This window comes from Vanessa cardui, chromosome 4 (assembly GCF_905220365.1).
Source record: "Vanessa cardui chromosome 4, ilVanCard2.1, whole genome shotgun sequence".
NCBI lineage: Eukaryota > Metazoa > Arthropoda > Insecta > Lepidoptera > Nymphalidae > Vanessa > Vanessa cardui.
In genome coordinates, this window is record NC_061126.1 from 6,959,134 (window position 1) to 6,979,589 (window position 20,456).

Genomic DNA, 20,456 nt, shown 5'->3' on the forward strand with positions numbered 1-20,456 from the left:
CCACACCTTCCTACACGCTATATTGCTTTAGTTGATACTCATAAAAAGCGTAGTGAATGCTATGAGACTTATTAATTAAATTACGTATTTCAGGATATTTTGTACGAGAAAATCTGATAGTGATGTCTTGTGTTTTTTATTTTGTTTCACGAAAGTATATCAGCAAATTTTATTTATAAGTGGACAATGGTATTAATAAAAATATTTTTTACACTTAAAGCCATGACAAAAAAAATTCTATTATGCTGGTAGCTCGTAGTACAGACCCTCAGACTGGATGATTGGAGTACCACTGCTAACTATGTGATCGGTAAAATGTTACAAAATCTAAATTAATACAGACGTACATTTTATTCAAGGAGGCTTTAAAGTAAAAGTATCGAGAATATTTAAGTAAAAGTTATTTTCTAAATTTCGGCTGTTTTGACATTGAATGTACGATACGAAATATTCATGTGAAAAATATTTTTTCAAAAAACGGAAATATCAAAGAATTGGCATCGAAGGTAGGTCGTAGAAGATAATTAAGCTTTATCAAATTTTCATGCTACACGTGGTTTAACAGACGTGCGTTGTATGCAGATAGAAGTCTGATTAAAACGATGGTGAAATGAAAGTAGACCTCTGTCTCGCAATAAATGTTTTCTTCTTCGTTAAATCTACATTTTGGACCAATGGTAGCTTAATACTTAAAAGATTTCCATAAAATAACGATTCAATATTATTTAGTAGACTTATTTAAGTAACTACACTTGTATCTATAAAAAAAATGTTTTCTTTAATTACTACCGTCAGTATTAATTAAAACAGTATGCTGTGTTTATTAGTTGTGTAATGTGTTGAACAACAAAGGATATACTTTTGAAGTTTCATATTTTATATAGGTGCATATACGTTTCATGCAAGCGATATAAATATATAGCGGAAAACTACAAAAAACCTAGAAAATACCGGCAGATATTGTCCTGTTTGTTTTTGATCAATTGCCATGGCGATCAGCTGCAGCGCGGTTTGACCATATGGCGCCATCTATCTGTTTGTAACGACGAAGCGTAAAAATAAAATTTTACGGCATTCGGTCAAATGAAGTCTGAAAGGTTTCCAAGTCGTATCGGTTCGTGTCGAAGTCTGTTAATCTCAAACATATACAGCAAAATGAAATTTTAAAATATCTTTTCTTATTATCTATATTAATATCATAAATGTGAAAGTAACTCTGTCTGTCCGTCGCTCTTTCACGACAAAACCGCTGAACCGAATTCGATCGAATTTGGTATGAAACAAAATTTAAAGTCCAAGAAAGGACATAGGATACTTTTTTGCCTAACACGTGACAATCAACACTCTAAAACGCGAGCGCAATCGCGGGCGACTACTAGTCTAAAAGTTTATTGTTAGGGATTTAGCTCTACTTTCGAACTGCCACGGTTTAATAACAAGATTTTAGCTATCGGGCTAATCTACTTTATAGCATACATTGTTTAGTGACATTTTATGTTGCTTAATGCTGACATAAAGCTTTGAACGACTGCAATTGACAATGTATGGATTGGTCAAGGCCTAACAATGATAAAATCTACAATAATGCTCACTTAGTCCAAAGTCCATAAAATATTATGAAATAATAATTTTATGGATTATATTTCTACGTAGATTTCAGATAATCATTATGTATTAGACGAAGAAATTCTATAGAATAAATAATTATATTAAATCGTATAATATTTAAAAACAAAGAGAAACACTATGAAAAAGCTTAAATATGAAACTACCGATTTTTGATTTTGAATGTCAGTATTGCTTTTTTCCCAACCGAATTGAAAAACAAATAACATGGTATATATAAATACTTTCTTTATATTTAAAAAAAGTTAAAACAAAGGGAAGAAGAACAGAAATTAGTGGTTTCCTTTACAAAAGGCTCTTAAATTAAAAAAAATACAATTAAAATAGGTAAGCTCGTCAATGTAGCTTTTTACGTGGAGTTAATTATTTGTTCGGTTGAAATAACATGTACGCCGGTCTTCGCTATTTGTATGCATGACTTCGCGAGGATCGTGTGGAACAAATTAACAAAGAAACCCACACTTTTACTCATCGTACACTTGTATAATGGATAAGGGAGGAAGGTTACTACGACTAAAGATAAGAAAGGTTTATTGATATATATTCAGTGAATCTTTATTCAATTTAATTCAAAAGTTAGCGCATATATTGAAAATACATTTACAACTACAACAACAGCCTGTAAATTCCCGCTGCTGGGCTAAAGGCCTCCTCTCCCTTTTGAAGGGAAAGTTTGGAACATGGTGGAAACCACGCTGTTCCACTGAGGGTTGGTGGAATAAACATGTGGCAGAATTTCTATGAAATTTGTCACATGCAGGTTTCCTCACGATGTTTTCTTTCACCGCTGAGCACGTGATGAATTATAAAGACAAATTAAGCACATGAATCAGCGGTGCTTGCCTGGGTTTGAACCCGTAATCATCGGTTAAGATGCACACGTTCTAACCAGTGGGCCATCTCGACTCTTAATAATAAAAAAAAAATACATTTAGTCTGTTTCCAATTATTAGATATTTGTTAATTTATAATTATTTGAATATATATTATGTATTCGTAAATAAAATTTTATTTACATCGGAACAAAAATAATATAAATTAACGTCGTGGTTTTTTTTTTAAATTATTTCGTCTTGTTTCCGCAGACCTATTGTCATTTGGTGTACCTCCACATCAAGATCAGAATTTTATCTCATTGTAAATTTCAATATTTCATCGTTTTATTTTGATTTTTACTTTCATAAATATGAATACGCTACTCGAGAATCTTATTAATACTAAGATTTTTAATATTATTTTTTGAAAAAGTAAAATCATCGTTTATTAATAAAACCGTTACCTTATATATTTTCTTCCTTGAAAGATAATTATAAAAGCTGTGACAAAGCCGTTGTGTTATTAATAAAATATAAATAACATATGTTTATATCAAGAATTACATTTAGAATCAGTTATTAATTTAAATGTCTTAGAATTTTATATAAATAACCAGTGGTATTTGAAGTGTGATTACGTAAGTAATCATTGCGTTTTAGAAGAATAGAATTTGAATTAACATAAAAGAAGAAACGTTTTCTAAAGGTCAAGTCATTGACTTTGTGGGCACACTATTTCTCTCCGTCTTTCGGTCGGTTTTTTCTGAAACTATCAACGAATGCCTAACGATTGTTTACTTATTAAAGTGGATTCTGTCGTAATTTAAACACTAGAAATAATCTTTGTTCACTCAAAACATGAAAAAGCCTTCGGTATAACGATGATAATGATCCCCTTAATATTCGTCAATATTTGTCAATTTAATTAAGATTATAAGATTTTATTTTTCAATTATAAAGCTAAGGTTTTCTATAATACAGTAGACATGGTTTTGAGAATTGTTCACATTGCAAGAGTATATTAAGTTATTATCGAGGAGACACATTGAGTCAGGCAGTTCACGCATGAGCGGGTCAGTCGGTGGTCGCAATATGATCATTGCGCAGTCAAGCGACTACACTATGAAATGTGCTCTAAACGAATTATAATTATTTTAACCTGATAAATACTTAAGAGCCCGATTGTCCAATTGTTATAACAGTTGATCATAGTTGAAGATTGCGGGTTCAAGTCCAGATCAACGAATGATTTTATATCATGTTCGATGGAGGAAAACAACGTGACTGAGCCTGCTGTGAGTAAACAATCTCCTCATAAAGCCGGGTATTCACTAGCGAATGGTAACTGTTAAAACTGTAAAAAGTCTACAATGAGTTATAGTGAGTACTCGTGTTGTCGGCGTCAACGGCCGTCGCTCTCGAGGTCTCACCGAGCGCCCTTTACACTTTGCCGAACACTTACTGTTGAGCCGTAACTATAACCAAACAGATACAGTAACGAGGTCCTATTGTGTACACGATGTCCAAATCAGTGTCAGTCACCGTAACGACGACCCGCTGTTCTTATTTTAAAATAAATCAAGCTTTTTGTTGTATATCTCCTTTATCAGTATCATTTATAACACCTCCCATTCTGACCCAGGCATATTTCAAATACTTTTTGCAGTATTTTTTGTCCCTTCGGTTTCACAGGACACTGTTATATAGGCGTCCCCTAGCAGACTGTTTTGTCTGTTTAAGTCACGTTGGATAAACGAGGGTATTTGTAGTTAGGTTCGCAATGTGGTACAGGTTTTATATCGCCTTTTATGAGCACTCTGAACTGCGGCGCAAATCTGACAGTCACTGTTATCGCCTTGCGCCTGTATGTACTATGTTTTTTGCCAGATGTCGTGTATTGAGAACCCAGCTTAAGCACTTTGGTCTTAGCCCGGCTGTGGGATATTTACAGGCAGCTACGTCACTTACATATAAATACTGGCTAAATTCACAATTTATATATTCAACGTTTTGTCATGTTGTTTTAAATACAGATCGAGAATAATGTCTCTGATATTCTTGGATATTCTAAGAATCATCACTGAAGTAAATGAGGTAAATAAGATCTCAAGGTTTTATTGTTTCGTTGAGTCCGGGTCGTATGAGCAGCTGAGACTCGTAAATACTTATTTACGCAATTATTGTTTTTATAGAACTCTAAGAAGACTTATTAATTTTTGTTTGTTTTCTTTGTGTAAAGAGGAATTACGTACTAAATTTAATTTTATGAAGATTTTGTTATGACTGGAAAGATGTACATGGAATAATATAACATATACATAAAATAATATATATATATATATATGTTTTTATAACATATGGTCGCAACTCTCTATAGAAATTGGCACTGTAAGAGATACTAACCATTCTTTACATCGCCAATGTGCCGCCAACCTTGGAAACTAAACTGTTATGTCCCTTGTGCCCGTAATTACACTGACTCACTCACCCTCGACGCGGAATACCACAATAAGTGACGTGTGGGTGGTACCTACCACTTGCCCCAAGCCTTTAAATCTCTATAGGGTTATAAAAACTTTATATTACATTACAAATTATGAAATTGAATGTTATAAATTATATTAATAAGACGAACTCCAGTTGTTCGAAACCGGGTGGCATAAACTGTTAAGAATAGTTCCGACGCATTTGAAATACTTGAAACGGCTTGAACACACATTTTTTGCTATAATGATTACTGCCTCGATAGTGGCTAGCTTACATTGGACTGGTTTTCAAATCCGGAGATACCTAAGTATTTTTATAATAAATAAGTTTTTTTAATTGGAAATTGTTTTCTGTAATGAACGTAAAGTTACTGCCCTGCCCTGATCTATCGATCGATTTGAATTACTGTACCATCGGACGATGGCATTAAGGAAACATGTTGTATCTGTGTTGCACGCGCACTTGTGCAATATTATATTTAATTGCTTAGTTTTTAAAATGACCGAATTTTGATCAGGAATACATAAATAAATACATACATATAAAATATTAACATTGTTTTTTTATTTATATTACCAGTTATAAGCGAACATTTCATTTCAAAAGACATAATATCAAACCGATTAATCTTTTATTTTTAAGTAAAAGTTCACAAGTAAAAGCAGACAAAGCAGGTTATTGATCGAAGTTACGTACATAGTTTAAAAGTTTATTGAGCATGCAAGCGTGTAAACACACGTTAAAAAATACTTTTCACGGCCGATTTAACGATAATTAATACGTTTATAGTTTTTCTGTCGAATTTATATTTTAAGGGCAATTTCTTTCGGTACAATGGTAATACAAATTCAACATTTAACATGAAAATTTTTAAAATAAAAACACCAATGGTCTAACGCTATCATATCACGAGTGATGGTGAGAATGATTGATCACCCAGCCCGTTGCGGACATGTTCTTTTTACTTAAAACCAGTAGGTGGTCTGTCAAATAGACACATGCATGCTATAGACATTAACAACGTAAGGAATGTTAACCAACCCTTAAATCCATCCCACCAATGCGTCCCCAATCTTACGTCCTCGTGTAGAAGTCGTCGTTACGTAGAAGGTGTTAAGGCCCTTGTGTTAGTGCTAGTAATAAAAATTCCTACCACCAAGTTAAATAACATACAATAGCATAGTGAGTATACGCACTGGATTAAGATACATAGTCCTTTCCGAAACTGAACTACGGGCTGTTAATGAAAAACTTTGACCGAAAAACTCAATATTTTTTTATGGGCTAGATCTTGGATTTGAACCTGCAGTTTTATAGAATTTTCATCATCTCATCATTTCCATTTTTCTGGTTAAATGTTAAAACTGAAACATGTTTAAAAAAATTGAATTTGATTTTCATTCTAATTTTTTTATTCTGTTTTATTAATATGTAGGTAACAGTTTTCCAAGCTGAATAGAATAAAAAGATCTTATAATAAGATTTCTGATAACGCTATGTGACATACCAATATGTGGTAAAATTATATATTTTCTTTGTCATATTTTTTGTTATCCTGATATTCAGCCAAAAATCTTGTAATTTCGTATTCTGTTAGTGAATTTGAAGCACAAGTATGTTGAATATGATATCGTTTGAGTATCTTATGAGATACGAATGAGTTAAATGTACTTATAGGTTAAGACCGTTATGGTGTGTGTGTACGTGCGGCTTATATTTCTTTAGTTGATATAAGCCTCATATTTAATATAATGTCTTATATTTGTAACGTAAACTTTAAAATTTGAATCCATTGCTACAATAATAATAAAAATGGTCAATTCAATGTATTTATGAGCTCCGTACGAAAGTTTCGACATATAAGCGACTTGGGTTGGGTGAAGCAAGTTAAACTAGTTTGAAATTGTGAAAAGTAGCACACGCTAAAGTAATGTTATTTTTCAGTTGTACAACTTCTTTAATGCGCTGCTGAGCCATATGAGAGAAACGAGTGGAAGGCCGTCCTCTGAAAGAACATCTAGGACAGCGTCTGTCAGTAAGTAGTTAAAATGTGTCACACTGGCTACCCGCCTGAATGTATACAATTTTAGTTTTAAACGTATAAAAAATAATTAATGTAAAAATTTGTATCCCGACTGTGGTTTTGTCGGTTGCATACTAGGCAAACAGGTAATGAATTATTTGTAGAACCTTTAAATAGGTTGCTATTGTAAGCACCGCTATAAAGTATAACAAAAACATTGTATTTACCAGGAAAACAGAAACTAAAAAATTGGAAAAAAGGTCCAATCATATTAAAAGTTTCTATTGTACATGATTGATGAAAGACCGGAACTATTGGTATTCTCGTCGGCTCTTCTCGGCAGTATCTAATAATCAATGAACTGGTAGCTTCACATTCAATTTAATCCTGTAAAATGAGTGCTTGTGGAGTCTACATATTTAAACGTAAACGAATATAAACAAGGGATTTTATAACTCCCTGGTAAGACCTTGCCGTAAATGTTTTTCTTAGTTTCAACTTTTTTTACTGTTTTCTAAACAACTGGTACAAAGTTTTCGCTACAGATTTGCAAATAATTCTTGTAAGATTATTATTTACAATTGTACAAATACAATTTTAAGATTTATCCTTTTTATTTTCAATTTATATAAAATTTTGTTTATCACTAACTCAATAAACGGAGCTAAATTATTTATCTTAGTTGTAAAAAAAAATATTAAAAAATAACGCTATGAAAAACTCTTGGACAAATTAATTTGTGTCCAAAACAAGATATTGCTTTGCCTGTCTGGTGTAAAACGATATAGTTTTCATTTTATTCAAGAATGATATTCAATTCGGTCGCTCTTCTACGGGCAACTGAAGGACTTACAATCAAAAATAATTTGTTACTTGTGAGAATATGATATTACTAGAAGCGCTATTATGGTTTTACAACTCGATATATTTTTAGTCATTTTATTTAAAGCAATGTTATTCAAGTAATTGTTAAATTAACGAAATGAGGAAAATATTATATATATAATCATACTCTAATTTAGAAATGATTTATTTTGATTATAACAAATAATTCACCGTAGTGACATGTACGAGTAGCAAATATGTAGATAACTTATTGCTACTCGTATGTACATATATGGTTATATCTCTATGCATGTATTGGAGATATTGAAAATTTACATATCTCTAGTAAAAAGTTTCGTCATAACTATTACAGTTTCGTCCGCGTTCTCCTGTGAGTTGCCGGATCAACGATTCTATCTTCGAATAAGTTAACAGAAAGATATTAAGATTACAAGATAGATGAATATATTATAACAATATTATTATGATAATACATGAACTACCATAACGTAAATGCTCCAATGGATTTCTAGATTGGGTAAAGTTAATGTGAATAGATAAAAGATTTTATAAATTAATATGTAACTGTAAATATTTAAAGGTGAATACTCGTACTTATCAACAGGTTTAACCTGTAGCGTTATGATATCGAAATGTTTATATATAATAATTTCGTTTTCCCTTTTCCTAGATAATAATCCATCTCTTTATAGTATTTTTATTTGCCGAAATCATAAAAAGACTGTTAAATTTTATTTTCGCCTCTTTGTGTTTGTTTACTGTAAAGCTTGGCTCAAGGTATTTTTTCATACGTGCCGTCAACCTATGTATAATAAACACGTTGAAATAGTCCCTGACCTAGAAATACGAATTCGTCTGAGCATCTTGTCAACGATAAAACAAACGGATTGTAATTTGAATAAATTTCGTAATCGTGTTCAACAATTAATTTATTATTAACGTCTGAATTAAATTATGCTTAATGTGATGTCCGGAGGCCAGGAAGATTACGAGTACCTCTAAAATAAAATCCCATTAAGAGTTAGTATTTTTACATTTTATGACTGACAAATGTAAGGGATTTAATTAATTCCTTGAAATATTACTCATTAATTGGCAATTTTCTTAAATTGATTTCTGGTTTCGTATCTAGTGCTGAAAAATATTAAACCAATATGACATTACAGTTTTAGAACATGATAGATTTGAATTGTGCATTAAGTGTAGGTACATTATATTTATAATATAGGTAGCTTATTAACATATTACAGGTATGTTAATTTGGTTATCGATCAAGCCTGATGGAAAGCTCAGAACTTTGTATGGATGATTTGTGACCCACACTACAATATAATTTCCATAAATAAGTTTATAATCAAAATATTCATTGTTCTTGTAAATAGATTAAAAAATGTATTTAAATATAGATCGGATTATCTTTTACACATTGAAGTAAAACTAGTTATAACGGATTTGAATCGCGTATATTAATTATTTTTGACATCCCGACGTTTCGAGCACTTTACAGCGTTCGTGGTCACGGGTAGACGTCGGGATGTTAAAAAATAATATACGCGTTTCAAATCCGTTATAACTAGTTTAATTTCAACGGATTATCTTTTATTTTTTTAAATCATAATAATGACATTCATATGATTATATCGAATGTTTGTTAATTTGATGGGTTATATAGGTGTTTAAAGTTTTATGTATTTTTAATAATTATTTATATCTTAGTAAAGATATTTGTTTTAAAATTAGTTTTCATTAATTTATTTATTGCACTGACAGCACTATACATTATCCAAAAGATTTTGTTCTTAAAATTTTCAATTTAGCAACTTGGTTTTGAAGATACAAAGGAATGTTTTAAAGCTTCAAAGGGTATTTAAGAAAAAAAAGGGCGCTCGGTAAAATGTCTAATTCATTTTACCACACTACTTAAGCTGCCTGAGTACAAACGTTGTAACAATTTATTTTTAATGGAACACTAGCTAAAGCTATTTCAGCACATTACAAGTACCACTATTTTCCGTCTTAATTTTAATGAAGTGTTCCCCTTTTTTTAAGAGTATGCGTTATTACTGCAAGGAAATAGTTTCAATCTTTCGACTTTTGCGTATCTAGGTCGTCTGAGGCCTGTGATTTATATATGCAACATTACTAGGCTATTATTACATAATATACATAGATTATGTATGTAAAAATGTCGGCACGCTTATGTCATTAGCTCAATTTTATTAACACCTAACTAAGTAGGTAGTAGTAGTATTTTATATAAAAAAAAACAATTTAGGTACCTTTACGTAATTTATTAACACCGGGCGCAAGTTGAAAGAAAAAACGGGAGAGTATTATGGGTCTTTAGTAACAGTTTGTTCGTTTTGCGAAAAGAAAATAAATTGTAAATGTACATACATACGTAATAGCTCTTGGGAAAATTTTCAAGATTTCTTGCTGTTCTGTGTCAAGTTTTTGTTGTAATAAAATCGTAGGATTGTGACAGATCTTTTGTTAATTTTATTTTTAAGGCTACTATTATTTTTTGTATTTTTTCGGGTATTATATAATTAAAAATGAATTACAAAATATTTTACGTACGCTTTTTATTGTAAATTTCACTTTATTATGAAATAACGAATATTAATTGAGCGAAACTTCCAAATATTCATTTTATTTTCTAATCTCATATTCATAATAATCACCTAAAATTAAAATTCAAAATATAAATCATGTTTGTATGTGTCTAAATAACTTCATATATTTTTTAAACTTATTTTAGTGGAGCAGGTTTTCTCTGAGGAGTCTGACGAAGGAGGAGGAGTAGATGAGACAGCTCTGCCTAAGCACTCTCGAGGACCTGACCTGGAGTTCCCTTTACAGAGAAAAGACATTGATCTTTTGATTGAGGCATTTAGGAAGAAGAAGGTAAGTCTTTGTTTTATTTATGAATGCTAGTTGCATTTACAATAGTATGAGGATGTAAAATTGTAGATGGTATGCCAGCAGCATTGCTTCTTGGAACTGCTATTAGAAGGTTCATCTGTGAGCAAAGTAAAGTGATGTTACCAGATCTATTGTTACTCGAAAATTCAATTGTTTTTGATGTCCCAAAAATTTAAATTGTATCTGACATTCACAACCAGTGTTTTGACTATTTGGTAGATAAATTTACAAACCATACATGCATTGCGACTGAACTTTTGCGACATCTGTATTGTGTAACGTGACCCAATACTCATCCGGACATAAACCTCGGGTTTCTTATATTTTTATAGGAATTGTATTGAATTTGATTTCGAAACTTGAACAACGGCCTGTAAAACTTAATAATAAGAAAGAATTTTGCTGGTCAAAATAAATATGTATTCATATAACATATATATATGTAACAATTATTTATGTAACATATATATATGTGTTACATAAATAATTTACGCAAATGTTTTCGTTAACATTATATTCGGCGTTAAATAAACTTTTTCGTATCGTATTGGCCTGAAAACACCAGTGCCAATAGCGTTTGATTACTGTTTTATTCACGCAGTCGTAATCATGATTTAATTTACGTTTGATTTTAATAGAATTAACTCTAGTCCTATGTACACTAATAGCTAAAACAATTTAATAATTTGTATCTTTTTACACAAAACTCCTCATAATATCAGCTATCTACTAAAAAAAAATCAGTAACAAAATCAGTCGCGTTGTTTTCCGAGATTTTAATATTCGTTTACTATTATAATATATAACTGTTTACACTTGCATATAAAAAACTGTCATTATGAATTTACAAACAAATACCTTAATTTAATTTATTTGTTTCGATTAATAAGCAAAATATCTTCGAAATAAATTTCTACTGCACGCCTTGATTTTCAATCACAAATAATATATTTTCTTCATAAAATATTAACAAGCTTAACCTTTTCAGCATCGCCTACACCCGAAGCAAGTAGCGCAAATATTAAAGGAGGCTTCACAGATGTTAAAGAGGTTACCCAATATAAACGTAGCAACCACCTCGATTTCCAGCCAGATCACTATCTGCGGCGACTTGCATGGCAAATTGGACGATTTGCTTGTTATATTTCATAAGGTAAGTAAAATTATAATTGAAATTTATTTTCCCACACACACACACCATCACACAAAACTACACATACACATTCTCTTTCCTATACATTATTCTTGTAAATATCAATAAATTTTAACGATTTAATTTTACATTGTAATAAGTTGCAAAATGAAAACGTATTATATAAAGTCATATTGTAGAAAGGTGAACAGGTCTATTGCTCCGTAATATATGTAGATTATTTCACGACCTAGCAAGGAGCACAATGCTTCACGCACCTGTTTAAAATATAATCGCACAAAGCTATTTTGTAAAATTACTATGTTCTAAGTTCTACCTCTACTTATGAATAAAGTTTATTTAATTAAAGTTAAAACAGCCTGAACTAATGCGGGTTGCTTAATAGCGAACAAGCAGGCTTACTCACGATGTTATCCTTCACCGTCGAGCACAAGACGAATTATAAACACTAATTAAATGAATGAAAATTATATGGTACTCGCTCTAGTTTGAACCCAAAATAATCCATTGAGATGTACACATTCTAATCACTAGCCTATATTGACAGTGGTAGGAATAATTATTTATGTAAAGTTACAGTCATAAAAATCCATTTTTTAACACTTCGATTTATTTATTCTATTTCATAAATAAATCCAATATACATTAACTTTATATTGGAATATAATCCCACTGATGGTAAATGATAAATATAGCTCACACACGTTGGTGGTAAGTATTAATTATTCCTTAATTCGCCAATGTGTCGCCGACCTTGGTAACTAAGATGTTACGTCTCTTGTGCCTGTTACACTGCCTGGCAAACTGTCCTGAACGTAAAATACACAATAGATTTAATATACATAATAGCCTTTCAGCCATTGATTTTCCCAGTTCTACCGAAAATGTGTTTCCTATTGTTCTATATTCCAGCTTTTCTTTTGTCACGTTCACGACCACGATGAAAATTCATTTCTCCTTAATAAAACGTCGCTAGAACTTCGAATGCATTGAAATGCTTACTTTCGTTCAATAATGTTATAATTGAATCAACGACGTATTTATTTATGACAATAATTATTTGTATAGATTTTATAAAATTAAAATACTATATTATTTTTATCAAATTCGAGTACTATTACTATTTCAATATAATTAAAAATTCTATTTTAATCAATTGCGTTCAAAATAGACTTCTATTTGAGTACAGTGAAAGATTTTTATGAGTGTCTTTGGCAATCAAATAAGTATTATTATTAACATCTTCAGAGAATATGACAAATGAGTATAACTTAGGGAGATGACTTTATTAATTCTGAGTCAGACTCATGCTAATTACTTTATTAATTCAAATAAAAATAAAAATTGATTAATACAAATTGATATGCTAACATGAAAAGTGAATCAATTTGAAGTACGTATAGAGATTTTAGTGCTTGGCATTCGTCCAAAACGCAGTTGCAGCGTGACAATGAGGCGGAAATGGCATCTCATATGGCGTGTTGAAAATGTTCGGGATGAGATGTTCTGACCTAGAAAAGGAAGCGAAGCCGTAAATGTAATGACAGTCTTGTTAATGGGTTTTATAGAAAAAAAAGCAAAATAAGTGACTGCATTTTGAAATACGAACTATATTGTTTTTTTTAATGTCTATAACTTGTATTGACAACCTTAGATCTCACTTAAATTATAAATGCGTAAGTTTGGATGAATAAAAGGTTTTAACTTATTCACGTCAGAAGCAATGAACGGGTCTGAATTAAATTTGGCACAGAAATAGGTTTTAGTCGAACAAAGTACATAGGCTACTTTTATCCCGAAAAAATGTACCTGGTATTGGCAATTCAAACGCGAGCGAAGAAGCGGACACAATAAAAAATATAAGTTTTGTAGTATCATTAGTGTTAGGTACATTAGTGACTATTGACTTTACGTACTTATGTTTTATCAAACATACCGTATATTTACATTATTTGTGCCATAAAAACTACACCTAACGATTCACTGCTAGAATTTCTATAAAATCGATAAATGTTCTATTTTATTTACGAGAAGCCGTGTGCCCGATGGGATTTCCCGCTAGCATAATCTTAGGTTCCAACTTTTCTCATGTGTTCGAATATTTTAAATAACTTTCTCTATTCACTTATTTTTTCATTCGTTCCAAAAAAAATTAACTATCTGCAAATTTAAACACATATATTAATGACACAGAATCAGTAAAAACATCCCTCATGTTACATATTACAAATATCCTATTTGTAACATCAGAAATGACGAACTTCACTATATTTTTCTTCTCTTCATGAATCCCTACGGGAGTTATGTTAGGTAGAGGATTCATTTTCATAATCCATTATCAGTGCCTACGTGTGCCAAATCCTGCTTTTAGACGGAGCTAAAACATTGTATCATTCCGTCAGTGTTAAAGTTTAGTTAAGTAAGTTAAACAAAGTTCGTGGGAGATTAATTAGAAATATAGGAATCCATTTAAACAAAGTTCATCTCATCACAAAGAGACCGTCATTTTCTTATATCGATATTTCGTCTTAACATGGAACGTATGACGTCCAAGAAAACGATCAGTTTAGATATGTTAACAATTAGGGTGCGGCACACGCGTTATCCAATTTGTGGCAACTGCCAACTTATGCCACCAATTGATTGATAGGGCGCCTGTTACGCCGTGTGACCTCGTTTGAGTTGATATTGTTTTTCTATTGCCTTATTCGTTTTAATTAATGAACGTCAAGCAAACTTTTATACAAACAAATGAAACAAAACTGTTACTTTATAGATTTTATTTTCGTTGTATTTTATATGAAAGTATCATGTGTGGAATCATTATTTTCTCATACTTTATCGAGGTATTTAATAACGCATTGCCAATTATATTTTACCGTTTAAAATGTATACTTAGTTTAGTGGTTAGAACACGTAAATTTTACCCAAAGAATGCATATTGAAATCCTGGGTAAGCCTCTCGTATTGTTGATGACGGAAATATCGTAATGGGTTAGAGAAGGGCATCAGCATCGTGGTTATATTAGGTTACCGGATTTTGAAACTTTGTTGGGTTATTTCATGTGCTTATATTCCGATAAAGGAATACCACTAACATATAATTAATTTCTAATAAATAAATATATCATTACACTATCAGATAACCTAGACGCGTACATAATTCCGAGTCACCTAACACGCAGATACTAATCTGAGGAAAGTAAAGGTTAGGAGTCAGGAACGTGCTTATCTAAATAAATCCTCAAAGGGAGAAGAAAAAATGGATCAGACCGGAGGATCATGATTGCGTAACTCCGTATCGATTTGAGTACGCGTTGCGTAAGCGGCCTTCGTCACGGTCGCCACTGCATGTGTAGGGATTCGCGAATTAGCGGTGATTCTATGCGCAAATTATGCTATTTTTTATTAATATAAACTTATATAATTTTAAATGAAAAAATATATTTTTGAATACAACTAAATTTTCAGATTTTTTAATGGTTCAATTAAAGTGTTTTTTTTTAATTATAATAAAATATTCCACGGTTGTCATTATCCAACAAAAAAAGTTACAATTTCTTTAAAATAAGTATTCAATTAATAAAAAATAGGCAGCAGCTGTCAACAAGGGCGGAGATGAAATGTCAAGTCCTTTATACGTTTTTTGTAATTATTTGTCTGCAAAAGACGTTACTTTAAATAAGGATAAGTGATGAATAATAAGAACTTTATTAGATTCATAATTTTCGCCGCGATTCCAGTCTTTAACCGCGATTCTCTGACAGGAGATGAAATTAATGTGCCAACGCAAGTAGCGTTTCTACGAGGGGGTCTTAGTATCTAGCGATAGTCTAAACAAATCCATTAACATGACTAATTTCAGTCGATTTAATATCAGTCGGAAAGACGGCGGTGCCAAGATTTGTCTATATTATTTGGTTCAAGTCTATAGTAGTAACTCTATCAAAACTCGATGAATATAATATAGTGTCATGCATCACCACACCTATCAGACTTCTCGTGTCTAGATTTATCACCTGACTCCTTTCTACACTATGTAATTATATATATAATAAGCGTTTGTAAAGTGCTCATGAGACGGCACCAAAACCACGGTCTCGGCCGTTAAACACCATAACAAAGAATGTTTTTGCGTGCCTGGTACAGACATCTCTGTAGCAAAAAGCGTATTTTTATGCGATCTACCTTTTGATTTATAATATGGGAATTTTCAAAAGTTTTCTGGTACGTTTTTGGTCAGTGAATAGTAAATGAACAATTACAACAAACGCAAACGTTATAAATATTCACAATATATTTCCTTATGTTTAAAAATGTTTTTGGAATTTTAAACGAATCATACTCGAGTTTTTGTCTTCGACCGGAATTTGTCAGCAAAAATTTTAATATATTAACATTTTCTGTGCAGAACGGACTACCTTCACCTGAAAATCCATACATATTCAATGGGGACTTCGTGGATCGGGGCAAGAAGGGGTTGGAAGTTTTTCTCCTGCTGCTGGCGTGCATGCTGGCGTTTCCCGGGGGAGTTTATTTAAATCGGGGCAACCACGAGGATCTTATTATGAATTCCCGGTATTTACATTCTTAATTTTAGATCGTCGATTTGCATACACCATTTTATTATTAATCTGTTATCATATGTAGAGTTAAACGGTACATTTCATATACATAAGGAGAGATGAGAGAATAATCTATTGGAAAAGTGCAGTAGACATGCCAATACAAAAAGAGTAATGTTGAAAAAAATATGTATAGATATAACTTTGTAATTCTAAGTAATAATTAAAAATTATCAGAAATTAAGAACCGTACACGTTGATAAGAGTAAATTATATTTCAATGAATTTCGCTGAACTCGTTAAGCTGGATATTAAGTTTACGAACTTTAAAATATTATTAACGATCTGGAACTTAAGCGATGTCGCACGCTTGGATACTGTATATATTTTTATTATACGTATTTTTTTTTTGTTTGCTTTTGTGACGCAAATTAAAAACTTTCGTTTGTTTTAGGTACGGATTTATAAGAGAGGTTCATCAAAAATACAGGGTGAGTTTTAAATATATACTTGTTAGTATCTTTTTGATAAAAAAATAAATCATATTTCACTTACACGAATATAAGGATAAAAATAAATACATGCTATATACTTTTGTTACGTTACTTATAACATTCGATAGCCATTCCAATTTCTATAACCAATATTTATAATTTAGGAGTACATAGAGTCAGTATTTTTTTGTAAATATACTCAACGCTTAGAAATTCCGAAAGGATTACTTTACAGACGGCGTAAATGGCATTCATGATTGAATAAAGACATTGTATCGATGTATGCACTCGAGCAAACCGCTTAATTGGCATATTTGACCCAATAGCCGAGTAGTGCGGGTTAATTGTGCCGCCGTATACAATATGATATTGTATATCAATTTTTCATTAAACATTGTTTCTGTAATTGTTTTTGTAAAAATAAAAGAATGAATCATCATCATCGTCAATAATAGCCTGTAAATTTCCCACTGCTGGGCTAATGCCTCCTTTCCCTTTGAGGAGAAGGTTTTGAAATATATTCCACCACGTGTTTCAATGCGGGTTGGTGGAATACACATGTGGCAGAATTTCTATGAAATTAGACACATCCTCACGATTTTTTCCTTGACCGCTGAGCACGCGACGAATTATAAATCCGCAATCATTGGTCAAGATGTACGCGTCCATACCACTGGGCCATCTCGGCACGTGAAAGAATGAATAATAATAAATTTAAATAGGACATTTATTAAAATCTAAATGAAAACAGTTTACCGTTAAATATTCTAAATTCGAATTAAATTACAAATTTATTTTGACTCCATACATAAATTTCGATACGCCGCCTACGGTCGGAGTGATTCATTGGTGGTAAAAAAAGTAAGCTCAAAATGAAAAATGCTTCAAAATATAACTTGAAACCATTTACTGATTATTAAATGAAAAAGGGAAAGGGAGAAAGGGTGTAGGCGAATAAATGAAAGAATATAAAAGTAGTCAAAGGAAATTATAATTAGCGATTGGGGCGATCAGTACAAAATTCCTTCTTATTTTCTAAATATAACGTTTTCTCTATGATGTATTTTTTGGTCGTATCGTCCTTATTTCCTCTCCGCATCACGTTGTGCAATCTTGAGTTTGCGGTGCGAGTAGGACCAGGCTATAAAATATAGTGTCGTATGAGCGAGATGTATGTATAACAAAGTAATACATTGTACGAGATAGCGTTTTTCTGAAAGTGTTTTCATAAGGTTAAGTCCCACGCATAAATCGTGGGCGAACGGATGTAAATCCCTGTTACCTAATGTATTTGTTTTGTCTCATTGCTATGATAAAAGTCGATAAATGGATAATGCCTTTAATGTTTTACGTATAGTATCGCTACTGTTCGTAAAGTTTGTTTCGTTTTACTAAAATATTACTTCACAATTAAGTTATAAAGAACAGAGGAAAATATTTAAACATTACATTAAAAAATAAACATTTTTTCGACCTGAAAATTGTTCAAATAAAATATAATATTTAAATTTACCTTTAAAACTAACAGTAGCGATATTGGATTGAATTAAATTAGTCATATTAAACGTTGACTATTCGTGTTTTAAGTTTATTAAGTAAAATCAATTAGTTACTGAACTCACCTTCGTATTTATTCGTTAATTATTAATTAACAAAATCCAACAACAATTAATTCCTAATCGAATTAGTCAATTATGGATTAATATTAGTTATGCTTAACATTAATTAATTAGTTTTGGTGTTTAATTGCCAAACGTTTACTTTAGTAGCTCAATATTATGTAAATTGTATTTATTCTCTATGAAAGCATAAAGGTAATAATTAATAAAGTGTAATCTTTGTTTAACACAGCATAATGCCGAGCGCTTATTGAAATTGATTGAGAATGTATATCGCTGGCTGCCTCTGGGAACCATCATCAATAATCGCGTGTTCGTGGTCCACGGAGGTATTTCAGACACCACAGACTTGGATATGGTGCGGAGTCTCGAAAGGGATAAGGTAAGAATATTGTTCCAACATATCCAACTAACTCTTGTACCAATACACATTTTTAAGTTTTCCGTTTCGTAAATTTAAATCGTTTGTAATAAATACATTGGTAAAAAAGGGATATTATTCGATACAAGATTTTATAGATGATAAAAAAGCGTGGAGTTAATACCTATTGACTTCCAGGCAGGATACATTACATACATATGTATTTTTGAAATGTTGAAAAAGAGTAACTACTGAGTTTGTTGCCGGTTCTTATAGGTAGAATCTACTTTCCGAACCGGTAGCTTCACTTAATAATTACAGTTGTTAGATAACGAATCAAAAGTGCTTGTAAAAAAATACTTGAACAAAGTTTATTTTGATTGATTGAAAAACAATATAACGTGACCTGGAATGTTTATTGATCGAACTTATGTGTGTGGTTTTTTTTATTAAATATTTATATATTAAAATTAACTAAATCCAGCTTGTATGTTTTCTATGGCGGGGTCAAATTACGTAGACTTAAAAGAAGTCTTATAAAAGGCTTTTTATTGGTAATTTTTCTGGATTAATCTTTTTAGATCCTATTAATTTTCTAGACTATATGTGATCGCGTGATATGCGTGTACGGTGTGGATTTTGCTGCACACGATTTCGTAACTAAACTAATTTTCCAGCACCAAAGAGATTATTATCTCGTTTTCGTGTTTGAGTTTAATACGATTGTCTAGTAAGTTCGCGTTCACGTCGAATTAGTTTAAGTCTGGTTATTGTGTACGACAACAGCAATCTTTGATTTCCATTAACTAAAAAAATATTTTTTCTTTCACGGTATATCTATTTTGTGTTAAGTTAATTTGAAGATTGATTTATTTTCTATTACCTTGATTGTTTATTGAATCTTTAATTTAGTAATTAAACGTAATCATGTTTCCTGGTGCTACATTTATAGTAGCAGACCTGGGTTCGGATATTGGCAATGTTTAAAGTTCCGTACATCGTAAAGTATTTGCTCTTGCGTTTGAACTCTCTCAGTCAGAAAATAGAGAACTCGTGCACTATAATTTATCCTGTGGAGTTCATTAGTCTTTCTTCAGAATTGCATGTCATAGCAGATAAAATTCACATACCTACCATGTAGTTTGTTAGAATAAAATGTTTAAAGTACATTTATTTACATAAGAATTATTTACAATGAAGCGTGAAATAAGGCGAAGACATTTTTAAAACATATAAAACCAAGTTTTATTGCCTCCACTGGTGACAGGAGGGCTGGTTCACTTTTCGCCTAGAGAATCGGAATTGCGATTAAACGGAGATATGCTGCTAGCATTCTTGCCACCATTCCACGCGGTCATGATTTATACAGTGGTTATTTTTAATTTTAGTTTTAATTTCTCTAGTTGGAAGTAACAATATTTTGTATATGAAATAAAAGAAACAAAATTTATTATTATTTTACTAAACGGCGCCGTTTATCTAGCGGTCTGAATGATCTCGGTCAATTCTTTTTTCGTTCTTAGAATAGATTTAATAGGTTAT

The 20,456-nt window shown here is 31.5% G+C and overlaps 1 protein-coding gene across 2 annotated transcripts in view; it reads left to right on the plus strand.

Moving 5' to 3' along the window:
• The window catches only part of LOC124544269 (serine/threonine-protein phosphatase rdgC), a 67,209-nt gene that overhangs the window by 27,909 nt on the left and 18,844 nt on the right, over positions 1-20,456 (plus strand). For both annotated transcript variants that reach the window (XM_047122742.1, XM_047122741.1), the window contains exons 4-9: positions 6,873-6,963; positions 10,559-10,704; positions 11,711-11,875; positions 16,287-16,453; positions 16,895-16,931; positions 18,786-18,935. In XM_047122742.1, the coding sequence (XP_046978698.1) occupies positions 6,873-6,963; positions 10,559-10,704; positions 11,711-11,875; positions 16,287-16,453; positions 16,895-16,931; positions 18,786-18,935 (756 nt within the window). The remainder of the gene's footprint in view (positions 1-6,872; positions 6,964-10,558; positions 10,705-11,710; positions 11,876-16,286; positions 16,454-16,894; positions 16,932-18,785; positions 18,936-20,456) is intronic.